This window comes from Acanthopagrus latus, chromosome 8 (assembly GCF_904848185.1).
Source record: "Acanthopagrus latus isolate v.2019 chromosome 8, fAcaLat1.1, whole genome shotgun sequence".
Lineage (NCBI taxonomy): Eukaryota > Metazoa > Chordata > Actinopteri > Spariformes > Sparidae > Acanthopagrus > Acanthopagrus latus.
The window spans coordinates 7,067,990-7,085,841 of record NC_051046.1 but is presented as its reverse complement, the minus strand read 5'-3'; the positions used below and the strand labels follow the sequence as shown (position 1 = coordinate 7,085,841).

At 40.6% G+C, this 17,852-nt stretch overlaps 1 protein-coding gene across 2 annotated transcripts in view; it reads right to left on the bottom strand.

Annotated features, from left to right (window-relative positions):
• Positions 1 to 17,852, bottom strand: part of shank3a (SH3 and multiple ankyrin repeat domains 3a) — a 170,446-nt gene that overhangs the window by 86,462 nt on the left and 66,132 nt on the right. For both annotated transcript variants that reach the window (XR_005076449.1, XM_037107024.1), the window contains exons 6-8: positions 1,800 to 1,908; positions 1,145 to 1,296; positions 282 to 449 (exon numbers count right to left, since the gene is read on the bottom strand). Coding sequence is in view for 1 of the 2 variants with exons in the window: in XM_037107024.1 (XP_036962919.1) it covers positions 282 to 449; positions 1,145 to 1,296; positions 1,800 to 1,908 (429 nt within the window). In the remaining variant the exon portion in view is untranslated. The remainder of the gene's footprint in view (positions 1 to 281; positions 450 to 1,144; positions 1,297 to 1,799; positions 1,909 to 17,852) is intronic.

The following is a 17,852-nucleotide window of genomic DNA, read 5'->3' as shown; positions in this document are numbered from 1 at the left end:
TTAGTAAAAAAGAAAAACAAGTGTGGGTGTCCAATCCTTTAGACAGGAGAAGGAAAAAAAAAAAAACTTATTTCCTTTCCTAGCTGGAGGTCACAACCAGCACATGACCCCCCCAAAGGGTTTGACCGCCTCAAAAGAAACCTCAACTTGAGGAAAACACAAGAATCACTTCAATGAAACTCTGAAAACCTGATAAAACCTGACCCCGCACCTGCATTTGTATTCTGCACACAACTCGGCACTATTCTATCTGTGTATGTGTGTCTGTGTGTGTGTATTACCTGGTGTATTTCCTGCCAGCCATTCTCATCCACACAGCCGACCTGTGCGTGATCATGCAGCAGCAGCTCACAGCAGTAGGGGTCTCCTCCAACCATCGAGCTGTGGTAGAGGGGAGTCAATCCCCTACTGTCTTTATAGTCAGGTGATGCACCCAAGTCCAACAGCGTCTAGTGGGAGAACAAGGTTACAGGGGGGACATAATGTTTACATTACTTCTTACAGTCCCAAGTCTCTGTTGCATCTATCATCAGCATGCAATGTGAAGGTCTGAGTGACCAGCAAAAAGACCTGTAATATATATATATAACACTTATGTAAAAGTACTCTTATGAGCATTGTAATACAGTAGGACATGTATAAAATATTTGTATATACACTATCATAGATTTGATTTGAACAGAGTAGCTAGAGTATGACCTTTCATGGGCTTACTATACCAAGCAGCATCAACATCTTATGTATGTTATATGGCTCTGTGACATTGAATATGTGGGCATTGACAATGACTGAGGGGAAGTAACGCATTTCCAATTTCAACAGTTCTGGCTCAACAGGAAATCTATTATATGACTCATGAAAATCCTTTCATTTAGGGTACAAGCCTCCTCAAACCAGAGACATGCAAGGCCATTCAGTGATTATGCCAGCCCATTCAAAGCGGGCATGTTAAGCCTCATGTATTTAGTAATTGCTCATGCACTCTCTGTACTCAATACCTCGAGCACCCTTTGCCACAGACTGCCTGCCTGCAAACTCTTCTTTCCCAGAGAGAAAGTTTGCAAGCAGGCAATTATTATAGCAAAAGAAATAAAAAGAGATGAGTCAGCTTTCTGGTATGATTGTACGTGTTTGTTATACTCACGATAAGCGCTGTATGGTTCTTGCTGCGCACGGCCTTGTGTAGGGCAGTAATGCCATCTTTTGTTCTGAAGTCCAGATGTGCCCCTCCACTCTTCAGCACCTTGATGAGCTCTGCACATCCTTCCAGCTGTGCTGCCAGCGTCAGAGGACATTCTGTAAAATCCAAGGATCTTATTGACAGTGGCATTACTGTGCTTACTTCTAGAAAATGAATATGTCAGTAATTGAAAACACACACACTGCCCACTATGGTTCTAAAATTCTCAGTGACTCTGCATCAGAATATCTGCTTTGGCCACTGTGATTGTCAGTCTCCAGTCTATTTACGTGGCTGCTTACTGTTGGTGTCAAACCAACATATTCTAATGTTCAGTTCGCTTCACAGCTTCTCAGTCAAACTACAGGTCACCCAACAGGGAAATCTTCCTTATGGCTGGACAAACATTTGCATAAACGTGAGGAGATTAGCGAAGAGCATAATCCAGCTTTGCCCAGCGTGCAGATGGCTTATTTCAGAAAATCCATATATGGTCATTTTGTGGTGAAGACAGAAAGAAAGAGAAAAAGCATGAGAGAAAAGACAATTCAAGGTTAAAAAATGATAATGAGTTAACTAGAGCATGGGATGGGATATTTCTTAGCACAGACTTCTTCACCTCCTGTGTCTGGATCATGGAAGTTGGGGTCCAGGCCTTTTTCCAGGAACCTTGAGATCTTTTCAGTGTTCCTCTGCTGCACATACTCCATAAACTTCTTCAGGTTTGCCTAATGGAGGGAGACAAGGGACGGGGAGAGGGGGAAGTAGAGGAAGAGACAGCTGTGATTGGGTGATGTAAGACTCATGTGGATGGGGCCGTTTAATAATGCAGTACAGAGATGAAAGCTAAAGTCGGTGCTCTCTCCTTCTCTGTTCGAAGGTTTTATTTCTGTCTATCATGCCAACCAAATGGACCATGTGCGGTAGATATATATATGCTATAATGGGATGGACCCAAAGAGACCGGAGTAGAGCTGTAAAGTAACACTAAAATGGAGACCTTTCCTTTTGGGATTAGTGCCAAGAAAATTAGATTCTAAGGCAAACAGCTCATTGAGAGTTCAAATATGATGATGATAATATCGTACAGAAAACACTTTTACATCACCGGGTCTAACACTGACTTTTAAAACCATTGTCATAAAACAAGCACAGACACATGTACAAACCGAGCCCAGCCATAATATACACATACTGCACACACATACACAGACTTAAATCTGTGATTTGGGATTAAAATGATTCATCACCTTTGCTGATGGGTGTAAGACTGTAGAGTACAGAGTGAAAAGTGAAGCTATGAGGGAGGCAAAAGCACTAACATTCCATGATAGGTAACGATAGCCTGAAGAATTATGGCAACAATCTATCTTGGACTATTTGAAACATAAAATCAAAACCCCCGAATGTATCTAAAACAACAGGAGTTATTCAAAAAAAAAATTTACTGCACTACAATTTAATCCTGAACATATATGACATGACAGCCTGATATGTATCTTGAATTGCACAGTATCTGCAGTCTTGCAAATGAGCCTCACAGAGAACTTTCATTACTACTGCATTCACTCAAGGTTTCTCAGTCATTATGTAACATCCACATGTTCAAAAGCCTCGAGACACGTACACACGACATTCTACATGTCTTAATCGTTTAGCACACAGCATTTGATGTACCAAACTTAAATACGGACATACAAACAGTCACGTGCAAGAATGTGAACAGAAAGCAGCGGCCATTTCGACACTCACCATGTGCGGCATCATATACTGTATGTCCCTCGTTCTGAAAAGTCACACTCACCACAAGACCTTTCGAAATTCACATCACACACCCCCTTTCTCTTCACGAGTCATCTGCACCCTGCTTGCCTCTACGAGCCTGCCTCACACCGACATGCTGCGCAGAGCTGCCGACCGCCACTCTCACCATCTCCAAGTCAAACTGAGTGAGAGAAATTCACTTTGGCTTTTTCCTTTTTTTTCCTGGGTGTTCTGTGAGGCAGTTGTTATGGTGATGGGACACAAAGACAGCTCTGGCAGCCGATGTACACATGAGTGGGAAGAGCATTGAGTTTGTGAGTGTGAGTGTGGCTGTGTGTTTGTGTGTCCTGCATGATGCCTAAGGATGAGGTTCAGGGACGATTTGCCACTGATCAGCTGGTTGTGATGTGCGTTTTATTGCCTGTTGAACAGAGGGTTTTGTTTACTCTGTTTTGCTGAGGGTCTTAATAAAGTCTTGATATTTTCTCCCTCTCGCGATCCATGACATACTGACAGTTGATCAGATTAAGATTCAAAGCTCTATGCAGAACTGGTTCAGTCAATAAACACAATCCGTCCATATTTTTGCAGGACCAATAATTTGCCAAGAGACAAAACATTTATTACAACATCCCCAAAATATTTTTACACAAATTTAAAAATAATCCCGCCGATCTAAGTTCTCATAAATAGGTAAGACAGTGTTACAGTTTATATTTTAAGCTCAGAAACATTTCTTGAATTGCCTTGATTTTATCCTTTGGTGATATCAAAAAATCCAAACTTTAATCTCTGCACCTCTTTCATGTCCCCTCCGTTAGCAATTCTCTTTCTTCCTGACGTAGTCAAAAACTCCCTGTCATGTTCCCACCACGAACAAAATATTGTGGGAAAGCCTTCAGAGACAGAGAGATGAGTGTGGATCATTTTGTTTTAGCCATCTGTGGACTCACTACCTATTACTTTTAGTAGCATCAACTTAACAGTAGATAGGTGCATATTTTGCATTTTCATTTTCATTCATCATCCAAGCCTGTTCATGCACACATGGCTGGTGGGAAAAATTCCTCCTCCACAGTTCATAAAATGCTTTGCGATACATTTTAAAGAAGGAAAATGAAGTAGTACTCAGTCAGTCTGCATTTTATTCATTCATTTGCCAAGTTTCGTTCAAATATGAATGTGACTACTGTGCCTCAGGGGCACATGTGGTAGGTTATTCACTGTATTCTGGGTGTGGTATTCTTTCTCATGTTTTCCTTTTAAAAAAATCTTATAATGAAAGGTTATGTAGTTTGGAGCAGAAAACAGAATTAAGGGCCAGATAATGCACACACAGCAATTGTAAATTACCTTCCATAAAATATTTGTGGGTATTGGGAAAGACCATCAAGACTATCTTTGATAGTGTATGTTCTTTAAATGTCAATGAAAGATTTCAAAAATTGAAATTATTACCAATATAACATTCAGCAAAGTTCCTGGAATTTGGTCAAGTGAGTTTAAATAATTAATTACTCAAGTTCTTCAGAATCACAAACAGTTATTTTTTCGTAGACAGACTTGATGGACTACACAGCAGGAGTCATCAACTAAATTTGTCCAATGGCCAGAATTTTTCAAAGCAGACACTTCAGGACTTCAAATAAAAAAGGCTAATTAGCCTCTTATTACTTAATATTTTAACTTGCTTACAGAATTATTAATTCATTTTTATATTTTATATCCGTTTAAGCAGACTCCTGAAAAACATGGGAAATCCATAGTGATAACTACAGTAGGTAGTTAGACAATGGTGAAGGAGACAGTCCTCACTACTAAACCCACAGTTCAACTACCAATGACTCTTATGCCGACAAGAAAAACTTCTCCTCAGGATCTAAGCGAGCAAACATAAAATCCACAGTTTGAGACGCAATATAATGGGCCAACAGAAGAAAAAAACTAAGAGGTACCTTGTGCATTGAATACACAAGCCTAGAGATTCTCTGACAACTCTGGAGTTCCCTCCTGTAGTCCAACCAGTGCACTGCTGTCAACTAAAAGTAATGACCAGCCTGGGACAACAACAGCAGATGATGGAGTTGGAAAATAATCTGAATTTGTAGACAGCTGAACTGTGAATCACAGCATTTTTGGATCATTGTCAGGGGTTGGCAAGCTAATCACAGTCACTCTCAGGATGGACTGGGCGTGGTCAGTGATGACAGATATGAGCATTTTCTGAAATCGGAAATATTCTGCATGCCAGACTGAAAGAACTGGCGGGCTGGATGTGGGCTGCACGTTGACATTCATTGCTGCTTTCAAGGTGTATGAGGTAGAATGTTGTTGGCATGTAGGATTGTCTGGCAGTCAGCCCTGTCTCTACCAGCATGCCAACCTGCCTCAAACCAATACATTAAATGCCGTAGGAAGTTCTAACCCACTAACACAGAAATGTATATCAATTGTAACAGACAGTTGGGGAGTGGGTGTGAAACCATACTGTAGGTAACTATTGCCGTATAAAAACACAAATCTGTCTTAGGCATAGTCAGTAAATGTCTAACACATGCTCCTTATTTTGTTTAGTGCAAAACTATTTTTTATTACCAGCCTTAACCTTCCCTTCAGGGTCCCTAACCAATGAAGCAGTAAAAACGACAGATGTTCACTGCATACACACAGTTTCTAGAACTTCAGATTGATCGATTACTCAATCAAGAATATATTTCCAACCATTTTTTAAATCAATTAAATCTGCTGTCTGAGATTTTATTTATTTTGAAATAAGTGTGAAATAGCTCTATATTCCAACAGTATTCACTGTTTCATTGTGTTTGGTCAGTAGTTCATGTCTCTCCTCCCATGCTGATGCAGTGAAAATGAAAAGACATTTTCTTGTATGCCTGCCCACTTTGTCCAATCAGGACAGGGAACTCCATAAAGAGGCAGAGAGCAAAGTCCTCCTGCTGCTGTGTCTGGTTTTTACTGTTACAAGTTCATGTGGTGACAGAAAGGATGGAGGGGATTACTAACTGCAAAACAGACAGGAAGTTAGCTAAAATGACAGTGCTTACAGCAGCTTTAATTGCTTCAGGCATTATTCAAGCAAAAAAAAAAAAAAAGCTTGTTCCATCTTACAGGCAAGGATTTGCTGCTTTTCTATGTCATCTATGATGGCAAATGAAGAGTCTTAACTGTTTGGACAACTTGATGACCTTACTTTTCACTCTGGGAAACTTTGTTGACCATTTTCAGCAACATATTGACATTTTATGGACGCATTTGTCAAGAGAACATTTTACATTATTCAATAAAAACTATGCAATTTCACATCATTTTGGACCATTGGTTACAGAGCAGATATATAAACACAAACCAGAAAATGTACTAGAAGTTAAAGAACTGCACTAGGGGCTAAATGAAACCATAAGATCTGGGAAATGTCAATTTGTCAGTCAAAACTACTTGGGTGCTGCACATAAGCCTATAGCATTAATACACAAAATGTAATGTAATTAGCTCTATTAATTAGTTAGTGTTAGTTATAGCCCTAGTATGTTCACATGTACATATGGACGAAAATACCTAGAGACCTGTGCATGATTATGATTATGATGAACAAGTCCATACATGGAGGAACAAGAGAGTCTTTCTGCACTAACATACCTCTCGTATGTTAATGTAGAGGAAAAGCTCAGTCTAGATAAAAGAAAGCACAAAAGAAATCTGCATTCTTCAAAAGACCAAAGATCTGATTCATCACAGATAGATAAAGCCCTTCAGTCACATCCTGAAATACAGAACTGCTGCAGAAAGAACACCACACAAATCCAGTTTTCCTTTATAATAAAATACATACTCTTAGTCACTCCACACCAGTTTTGTCCAATGAAAGGACAGACACAAGCCATTCAGTGATGATTACCAATATCGCAGGAAAACCTCAGGCAGCTGATACTTGTCTGTCATCCTCAAAAAGCAGTCACAACAAAAGTCTCAGTCTCACAGGGTCTCACCTCAACTGCTCCACACATCTCACACTTTATTTCAAAAGATGATTGTTTGGTCTGGTGTGGGAACAGTGACAAAAATATGTTTCAACAAATATATTATGAAGGTAACAGAAAGCAGCCAAAATGGTGTAAATCTGCTGCAATATGCACAAGTTCATGAACAAAGTAGACATTTTCACACAAAGGTTTTAAACAGCAAACCAATACTCCATTACCTGCCACTGCTCACTACTATCATATGATTAGTTTGGTTTGTTTCCTCCAATTATTTCTGTTTTTCTCATTTCATGTGTCTTCCTCTTCCATCTGTCACGATTAATCAGTTTGAGGTTATGACAGTACGGTGGAGTGTAATCTTCTGTCTCATAGCAGTCCCGCAGTTTGGGCGCTTTACCATTAAGTGTTATTAAAAGGATTGCAGTGAGTACGGCGATTAAAAGATACAGATATTTACTCATTAGTGGTACTCATCCAGACCCAAATCCTTGAATAAAAGTTTGACTGCTGGTGTTTGTAGCTTCTGTACATAGACTACTGTCATGAGGATGGGGTAACCCTGCTGTGCTGGATCGAGAAAAAGGAAAGGGAAAACAAACAAAGCAGAGAGGAGAGGAAGAGAGAAAGCAAGGGAGCAAAGAAAGATAGTGTTTCATCTCAGTGCAGGCAGAGCAAGAAACAGCAGCAATAATCAACTCCTAGAATCTGTGGCAATCTACCAAGAAAACAGTCTGCAGATTCAGTTTGATGCTCGGCACAATGTTACCTCGCCTGCTCTACATGCTATTAAAAATGACTCCTCAACAGCACCATTTGATTTGTTTTGTCTTTGATTTGGATATGATTTTAGTCTCTGTACGTCTCTTTCACAGATAGCTGCAAAATCTTTGTGCTACTACAAGTGGAAATGTCCAGAAAAGAATCTGATTATGCCCAACAGAGAATATCAATGTCCTTTGAACTCTCCTAATATCAATGCTGACTTCACGTTCATTCTATGAGACCCATCCAGACAGAAATGACAGTTCACTGTAGTTTGTAACAGCTGCTGACTTTTTAGCCAGCAGTCAGGGAAGCTCCTGATATTGAGAAATAGCTTTGTTATTTGTATTCTGGATTGTCTACCCCTGACTAAATCTGACCTGCCCAATTTCTTGGTTTGAAAACTGTCAAATTTTGAAATATGTCCTGAACACTATGCAGCACCTTTTAAAGGATCAGTGGCAGAAAATGAGTGGAGGAGCTACTCCAGCTAGCAGGACAAAGCGGATAAAGGTTCCTTCTTTTAGTCCAGTACCCTGAGGAGGCTCTTGTCTCCTCCACCACTAAGGGGGGATTATCTGCCACTACCTGATAAAAGCCTGGGTAGGAGGCCAGAAATTACAGAGACAACACGGCTCGCCCCAGCCTCCCTCGCTGACTTCCCTGCCTCTTTAGCGCAGCGTGTTCTGCAGCTATTCTCCCTTGGTTTTTTGCCTTAGCTCTACAAAAGGAGGTGCACATTTAACATCCTGTTCAATAGCTCATGTGCATCCATGTGTGATCCATACAGCATGAACCTATGTGTGTCAGACACTTTCACTGCCCTACATTTACACTTATTACCACATGGCTACATAGCCCGTGGTCCCTCACAGCTGGCCTACAGTACGCTGTGCCATGGATGAGTAGCAATTACAATGCTCACCAACATGATGCTTATTCGGGGGGATCATATACTGGCCTAGTGTGAGCTGGCCCGTGAAACACACACATGCTCTACAGCGTAACGACTGCTTAGGCAATAAACACAGTGAGCCAGTGCAGTGGGACGTCGAGATGCTCTGGGGATCGTCAGCCATCAGGATGATATGAGCACAGCTTAAACAGTTTGGAAAGAGCAGAGGGCTAAAGTGGACGAGGAAGTAATGATTTAACTTGTAAAAACAGAGTCCCACTGCATCTTGAGTACATGCATATGGTGACGGATAGATATGACAGAAGATATTTACCATCAAGGCCTATTGCCTATGCCTACATGTCACATGTGTTTAAAGTCCATGAGAAGGAAGTCAAACTACTATATTGTCAGCCCAGTCAGCCGAATGAAATAGTCGACATCAGGCTTCTGCAAACCAAGTTCACGTTTACACAAGCTGACTTTCATGTGAAGAAATAGAAGGAATGGGGATTGTGTTATAGCTGGGTGAGACTGCCACCAAGCCAGCGACCAATGTTTCAGGTGTTTCAAAATGTGTTAGTGTGAAACCACTGCTGTACTTCAAATGAGAAACTGGGACATCTCCAGGCAAGACTGTGGCAACAAAACCAGGTATTACAGGCAATAATATGATCTTTTCCTGTCCATAACCTAGTGGCCAGAAAGTGAAAAATAACAAATGTTAAGTTGTGACAAAAAGAAATGTAAAGTTTAAACATGTACTTGGTCTGCTGAGATGTACAATGCCAACATTTATTCTGCTGAATGGGTTGACACTATGAAGTTGAGCATTTGACTTTTCTAACCCTTGATAACAAAATCTCAGGCCATAAATAACAAAGTAGCCTTTAAAACTAAAAAACTGTCAGTGATCTTAGTATTTACAACAGCAACTCCCGGATATGTTATGCCTCCAAATCTTCAGGTAGACCTTGTCAGCTTCGAGCTGTCATTTTTGTGTTGTGAAACCTGTTAGGATGCCAAGTGACTCGTCTATTCAGCCTGTTTGACAGTGATGTGGAAAACAGTTGTGACACTGACTGACAGTCTGTTAAATCAAACCCAACAGTGTCACTGATGAGCAGAACAGCTCAAACTGTTGAGATCAGTTTGCTTCAATTAATTACTTACAAGCAATGAATTAATAAATGAATGTGTAGGAAGTTCTGTACATATACAATGTACTCTTAATTACAATCATTACCAAGCAGAGATTCAGTCAGCGTCCATCAATTTTATCCTACCTAACTATTGGCTGACTATGTTTCACTTTATGAAATACAGCTGCTCATGCTACAGATAGTGGCATCAACATCACTGCTTATTCTTTTGTGTAGTAACATTAGTTAACACAACATCCTTATCTGGCACAGAGTGTTCCTGATTCTCTGTCTGTGCTTTGTTGACAGTCACTTACATAACGGCTGCGGTGAGAGTGGGCAGGCCTTGACCCCTGTCTCCCAAATGCTTTGTATCGAGGTTGTCCTGCTGCAGGGGCACTGCATTTTAATTAGATGCACAAATCGAGAGGGAAACACTTCGCTATTAGGCAGATGCGGAATCAGGCTGCATTTTCATACCCACATTCACACAACAGCTTTGAGCAGCAGTGAGAAAGCAATGTACACCTCTCCTTAGTGACGCACTAATAAACACCTGTGTCAAGTCATACTAAAGGTTTCTTGTATTTCCTTCATTTGTCAGAATAACGAGCATTAACTAAGTTGCACTTGACGTCAGAGGCGAACAGTCAGTGTCGAGACTGTATAGTGAAGCTGATCTACTGTGTCTCCCATTTGACTCAACGTTCACTATGAAAACAGAAGCTCCTCTTTTTAAACCCCCTTTCATCAGAAGGAAAAAAAAAAACAGGCAAATGGCTTTGCTAGTTTTATTTGTCAGTTTATTCTATAATTCATGGATTTATTGCAGAGTATGAAGGTCTAGAAGCATGTTCCCATTAAAAATGCAACACGATGACGTGGTGTGGCAGAAACACAAGGAAATGGGGTCACGTGAGGGGAAGAAATGGAAGAGAGAAGTGCAAAAGATAGAAGACGGGAAAAAGGGTGAATTTCAGATAATAGAGTGGAGCAGAGCAGGGATCTATTTACAGCCCGTGTTTGTCTTATCCTGTGCCAAAATGGTTTATCTTGAATCTTTGTGCAAATAAAAGTCTTACGACAGAATCATCAAACTGAAAGACAGTAGAGTTCTTATGTCATACTGCAATTGACTACTGTAGATATTACATAAGATAAACATTTATTTTATCATACAACAATCAAAGGTGGGCGATCTGATTAGAAAGCCTACGTGTAGACTTCTTTAGGTCTGAGCTGCAGTTGATAACTAATTCTGTTGAGGTTTGGTTCAAAGTCTGCTGAAACACAAACCCAGCACAGGTATGATGTCAGTGAGGGTCAGCATATACTGGTAAACTACTATAGATGGATAATTTGAAATTCTGTAGCAGTTAATATACAGTAGTGTGGCTTGTTTTCAGTCTTTGTTACTGCCAACCATTGTGTGCTCGCTCTGATTCTGAGCCAATCTTATGATAGCAAAATATTGGCTGCGTGTCAAACAAGCTCCTGTCTGTTTGTCTGATACTATGGCTTTACACAAACTACTATTGTCTTAAACTCCCTGGGTTGTGAATCTAAAAGAAACATGTAACATTTGCCAGTGTGTCTTGAGTGTTTGAGGCTTCAGAGAGTATTTTATCTATTGGATGCATGAGTGGGCAAGATTTAATTATAAACAGTAAACAGTAACAGAAGCAGAAACATACTTCTTGCCAATAAATATAGTTAAGAGCCTCTGGCAAAAGTGTCTCAAATGAGAAACAACTGATCATCATCAAACAAATCTCTTTCAATGCTTGGACAGCTCTTCTCTTAATGATGCCAGTATCTACAGATGCTAGTGTCTTTAAAAAAACAAATAATGCTACGGATACTACCTTTTGGAAGGTTTTAACATTAATTTGGAAACATGTTAATTTCTCTCTGTGGTAACACTTTTGGGGCCATAATTTGTGGAAGTGTGCTGTATTATGTGGGGCTCAATCAACACTATTAAAGTAGTTAGAACATGTTTAGTCTTTGATGTTTGGACATCAAAGACTTGATGTGTTGCGCTGGTATGTACCACAGTTAGCATGCTGACAACCTTGCTTCTGCCTGTCCTGTCTCGGAACACCGCCTCATACCTCAAGCGGTGATAGTGAGTCACCGCAGCACCCAGTCAGCCCTCAGTCCATCTTTAGACGACTAAAACGTAGCGCCCTGAGGGCAGGAAACTATGTTCAGCAGCACAGAAAGTAGAAACAGAAATACAGGCAGAACAAGAGTTTTTGACATCATTGGTGTTGCTTTTCATGGCTGGAGACAACTCTTGACATATAAACTTACATACTGTTCATTTAAGTTTTGTAATGTATTTCTTCCGGAGTTGTTTTTGTATTGCATCAGATGTTTTGAGCCAGGCTAACCTGTACTTCTCTATCCTTGTATTCCTGTGTATCATAGGCATCTTGCTGTGTTACAGCACTGTTACGGTTGTAAGCTCTGGGTTTTCAGGATCCATTGATAGTGTGATATAAAGTGCAGTCATTAGCTCTGTGACCATGCGCTGAACAGAAGCCAATTTGCTGCCAGCCTGACAAAACATAGCAGAGAACAGACCACTCCACATCCAACAACACTAAACGCAACTTAAGACTCGTGGTCAGTAAAGGTGTTCAAATAACTGTTATCCTACGCATTTTGTCAGCTTGTACATCTATATAAACAGGGTAGGAGAATAAGTAGAGGTTTGGTCGCAGATTGTTTGCAGAAGTCTTTTGTGGATGTGTCAGTGAGGGTCACCACACTCTTTGCTTTCCACTCGACACTGATCAAATTATCACAGCACAACATTGGCTCTGTCCATTTCTGTTTTGATAAAGCTTCACGCATGGATTTGTGTTCCTGAGGGATTTGGGGGGGTTGGGACTAACACACCAGAAATGTATGTTCTGAGTATAAAACACTGTAGAGATAAAGATCAGAACCTTGGGTTTGCTGCAGTACAAACATTCTTGAATGTAACTGTATTGTCTGAGTGACAAACGGAAGCATCTTACTGTGCTAGCAACAAACTGAGGCTTTGTATGAGCCAACATAATGACTGTAACAAATTGAGTATATGGATGGGCTACAAAGAAGTGGTGTAGGAGTGGGTTCTGAGGATGATTTCAGAACCTTTATTTTTTGCAGTGAATCTCTGTCGCGATTTACTATTGTAAATCCAAGTTGACTGCTGCTGCAATTATCCACAAGGGATCAACTTTTCAGAGACACTTTTGAAGTCTAAGTACAACTGACATTACATTTTGCTGGCAGATTCAGTAAATCTGTTGAATAAAAGAACAAATTAATTAACCCTCTTGGTTTAATGTGGGTGTTTAAACTCCATTAAAAGACAGAGCTGCTATGTGCCGCTTCACGTCTGTTAGAACAGCCTGTTGTTTCTATGTTTGTTGTGCTTTAGCTGCGGTTGTCTATAAGCAACACTGCCTTTATTTATGTCTGTTGGACCTCAGCCCACAACGCGTCTGTCTGAGAGAGGGAGAGCTAAGTAATCTCCGATATCCATACCTAACAGGCTTAAAGTGTAATGCTCTCAGCTACAAAAAGACCAATATACTGTATGACAGAGTGTGGACTTGATCCCGAGGAATAGGATTTTCTGTGAGGGGAATCTTCAACCTTTACTGTATAGCAGCAAATAAATCTCAGTAATTTGATACACCCTTGAGCTTAAGGGGAGACTAACGCCACATGAAAAAGCACTAGAGGCTTGAGGATGAAATTTATTGGACTCATTGGACACACAAACGTGCACACACGCACACATACACGTGCAATCACACTTACTGATTCATAATTTAGCACGCTAAACACACATTTTATTTATGAAGCGTAAGTGCAGTGTAAAAAAAAAAAACTCACCACATTCAAAGACAGTGATGGTGGTGCTGTTACTATAGCAACAGCATCTAACACATCATTGACCATAAATGTTTTTGGGTACGTGCAATTCAATTGTACACCAGAAGATTTAGAAAAATCTGACAGCATGTTTGGTTCACAGGACACAGTCATTGTCGTAATCACCATAAAGCATGTTCTAAATAACTTGCTCCCTACTCTGTCCCTCAGGGTTTCTAGAGATTGAGTATTTTTGTCCATTGACTGCGATTTAGTGACCTGTTTATGTAGGGGGCTCCCAATCTATTCATTGATGATCTATGAAGGGTAACAGAAACCAGATAAAGGGCAGAAACAAAAAACGCTCTCTGCATTCTAGCTTGAAGCCAGCCTTTACCTGGACCCATGCCATCTGCTGACAAAGCATGGACATGCCAGTGTGATGATCCTACCATGAGGGCTATCTCTGTTTTTAACATAATATGACAGGCAATATTGATGATCCCATCCCTCAAATATGGAACATGTGAAAGCAGTCTTCACAAAATGCTCATCTGATATGATCAGTAACTTTCTGTTGATGTAAAATCTGTGTCATTCACACACCTAACATTAATGAAATCAGCAGTGGTACTCAGATGAAGCACACATTCATGTCAAAGTGGATGTCTTAAATTTCTGCTATGAACATTAAAAATGAACACATCTTTCTGTGTCACAACAAATTGTGTCAACTTGAAATACAACAAATGCCGAGCCACAAACTTTCACAGAAGTCCAGAAAATACAACGCTGGCAAACAAACAAACACTACAAACAGCATGTTGCTCCATCAACCTTTCTCTACAGGTCTCTAAATAAGTATAAATAACCTGTGACAGTAACCTGCATTTACTCTTGATCTCATGAGTCACTTTAGCAGAAGTGTGTTGTGTCTAACCTCTGTGGCCCGGCTCCGCGGTGCTCTCTCTGAACGCAGCAGCATGGTGCCTCCTGAGAAATCCTTTTCAGAAGCAATGGAAAAATGTGTTTTAGCTCTGTATAAAACCTAGTATTCCTCTTGATGAACTACAGTTTGGGCAGGCGGGACAGTGTGAGCTAGCTCTGACAGGGTTGGCTAAAGGCCGGAACAAAGCATGCCACGGCCTCTTTCCCACTCATCAACACACCCACAAACACGCAGAGCACCGGCTTATTGTTTGTGGACCCCACAACACATTCTGCTGTACGCTCAACCAATTCCACCCACCTTTCTGGCCACACTGGCAGGCATGGCTTAATCCAGCATTGTCTCTTCCATCAGTACAATTGAGATCTGGCATATATTTCAACCCATTAATGCAAAAACAGACGGCAGAGGCACAAACAGGAACACACACGTGAAAATCTGTGGTAATGACCACACAGAGACACACACACAGGCAACATCTCTTTGAAAGGTAGACCATTCATGGGTGTTGCTATAGTGATCTACAGGATCTTATTTTCATGGTGGTGCAGGGTGCGGATTGGGTTGTTGCACCAGCAAACTGGCATTTTTCCCACAGTACACCCATGAGCATAGTGACAACTTGATATGGCAGTGGACAAGAAGTCCTGTCAGTTCCAATGAAAGTTGTTCAGTGGCGTATGAAACCAAAATGTTTGATGAAATTACAAACATAGCTTCCACATTTTAGAGCATGCACAGTTGCTCCACCAACCAATCTGGCTAACTTCTGGTTGGCCCTAGTCCAACTTAAATAGGGATGAAAATGATTTATTTGTGAGGCTCTTCCAGACTTTTGAAATGTTACTGGACCGAGTGGATGACGTTCGGATATTTAAAAAGAGTCGTTTCACAGGGGCTGTGACTGGAAAACCCCCTTATGGGCCCCTGTGTATCACATCACGTTGTAATTACACAGTTTGGCCAATTATGGCAATTAGGCTTAAGTCTGACATTCTGCCCTGGGTCTTGGTTGCGCCAAGATTTCTCTACTGTGAAGGATTTGCATCTTGGTGACTTGCTGTGAGCCCCAATGGGCGCAAAGGCACTATAGAAGGTTGGCAATGCCAATCCAGCAGCATTGCATTGTTTCTGTACCAAAATGTAGGTGTTAGTCCACAGAGACAGTCAATGCAGAACATTATGATGTCATAATGAATCTGACCTTGTCCTTTCAAATGTAAAATGTCCTAACGCAATAGGCAGGGTGCACTTAACTGTGATCATCACCGCATGGTTCACAAATATAGAGCCGTAAACTGTACGTTAAGTGAGCTTGAAATGTGGCCTGACATGAAAGTTAAATGTATCGTGAACAACACCAAACCACTGGGTGCACCTGCCTACAAGGAAGATAGCAACGTGTGTGTGAGGACTGAGATGGAAAAGTGTTTCCAGCCATATTTTTTTAATGTTTGAAACATGCTGAGTTTCGAGATGGATGAGAGATTGATTATGCTGCAGAAATGGTTTCAGAAGTTTCTTTGGTTAATAGTGTATCATATATTTCTCTCTGCGCCACTATTAAACGTTCATTGTTACCACCATGAATGTAAGCTGACCAGGTGTGGATCAAAACAACATTATTCACAGCCACAGTTTCTACATGGGGTGGATGATACTAAAAGATAGATTTTGGGTTGAGTAATGATTTAAAGTCTGTGTGCAGTTTAAGTTTTAGACCATAAATCTGTCACATGAAATATGACACTAGAGCTCTCTTGTGTGTATGCATGACTCTGTGTTTTTGTGTGTTTGTGTTTATAAGCAGGGTGGGTGGGGAGTATGAGGGGAATGCATGCTGTCATCAGAATCAAGTCGGGTCTAGAGAAAGAAAGAGCTGAATCAGATCCAGTCATGTGCTTTTAGACAGACACGCAAACAGACACCAGGACACCAGCAGACAGACAGTAGGGGGACACAGCCAGGGGCTGGAACACAACGAAAGAGTCCAAGGTGAACTGTAGCCTGCCTATTAATACATATGTCCAAATGTAGCTGAAAATATAGCAAAAATAAACCTCCCATTCATTTGAATCATAGCTGCAAACAGGCCGGGCCAGAGAGCACAAACAGAAGAGGGTAGCCAGCAAGCTCCAGGCGAACAGAGCGGGTATGTGGGTAGTGTATTTATTCAGCCAGATGATTATTAGAACTCTATTGTACTTTATGCCTCTGGCACCCTATTCTGCAGTCATCTATTCATACTGCCTGACCTAGAATGATGGAGCCTCTTGCTGGTGGGATGTGGAGCAAAAGCGATACAATGTGTTATTTATTTTTACTGTGAAATGAACTTGTGCAATGACTTGTAACATCATCAAGGCCAAAAAGCAAGTCCAGTTCCAGTTCACTTAAATGGACGGTTGAGTGGATGGAGGCAAAATGATAGATGCTTCCACTTTTTGACGAAAACAACAATCATAATCAGAAGTGTCTAAAATGTCATCTCAGATTTTGGAATGCACGCACAAACAAACCCAACAGCAGACATGATTTTTGCAGAGAGGATATGGAGCTTTATGCCAACAATGGTCTTTCTGTTGGGATTACAAAATAAGATGCATTTTTTTATTCTGACAGTGAAAGCAGGTGGCTGTGGTGTGCATGAGTGTTATCTATCAAAGAAATGTAGGTACATTATGAACCATATCACACAGAATGAGGAATGTGGAGGTGACTGCATCCACTATACTGTAGATGTCAGAGGCTGACTGATCGAAAGCAAACTGTGAATTAAGTGGATTCAAATATTGTTTGTCGTGTTGCCTGTTGTCACTGAACCTTTTCCAACATTACCAATGGTTCTGACTCGGACAACACACTTAAGCTCATCTCCAAATTTGTGGATGTCACCAATGTTGATCCGGAGCTTAGTGAAACTTTCAGAATAGAATCATCACCAAACTGTCCAAAGTGCCATGAATCAATCTGGTTTAAATTTTAAAGTAAAGAGCTGCTTTGTCAGCATATTCCTACATATATTCTACTGCACTGACATAATACTTAAAGGTGCACTATGTAGTTTTGGGAAATACAGTTTATAATTTTAATATGGAAAGATCTTAAAAGTGAAACAAACAAACTCTCCTCCTTTTGATGCCTCAATAAATGGAACAAACTGACATTAAAGGACAACACAGTTTCTCACTGTTACACTTTATAGTTTATATTCAGTGGATGCTGACACCTTTCTAGCTTCAAACAGTGTTCTGGGGAATTTATTTTCATCTGAGCTTGTTTATTC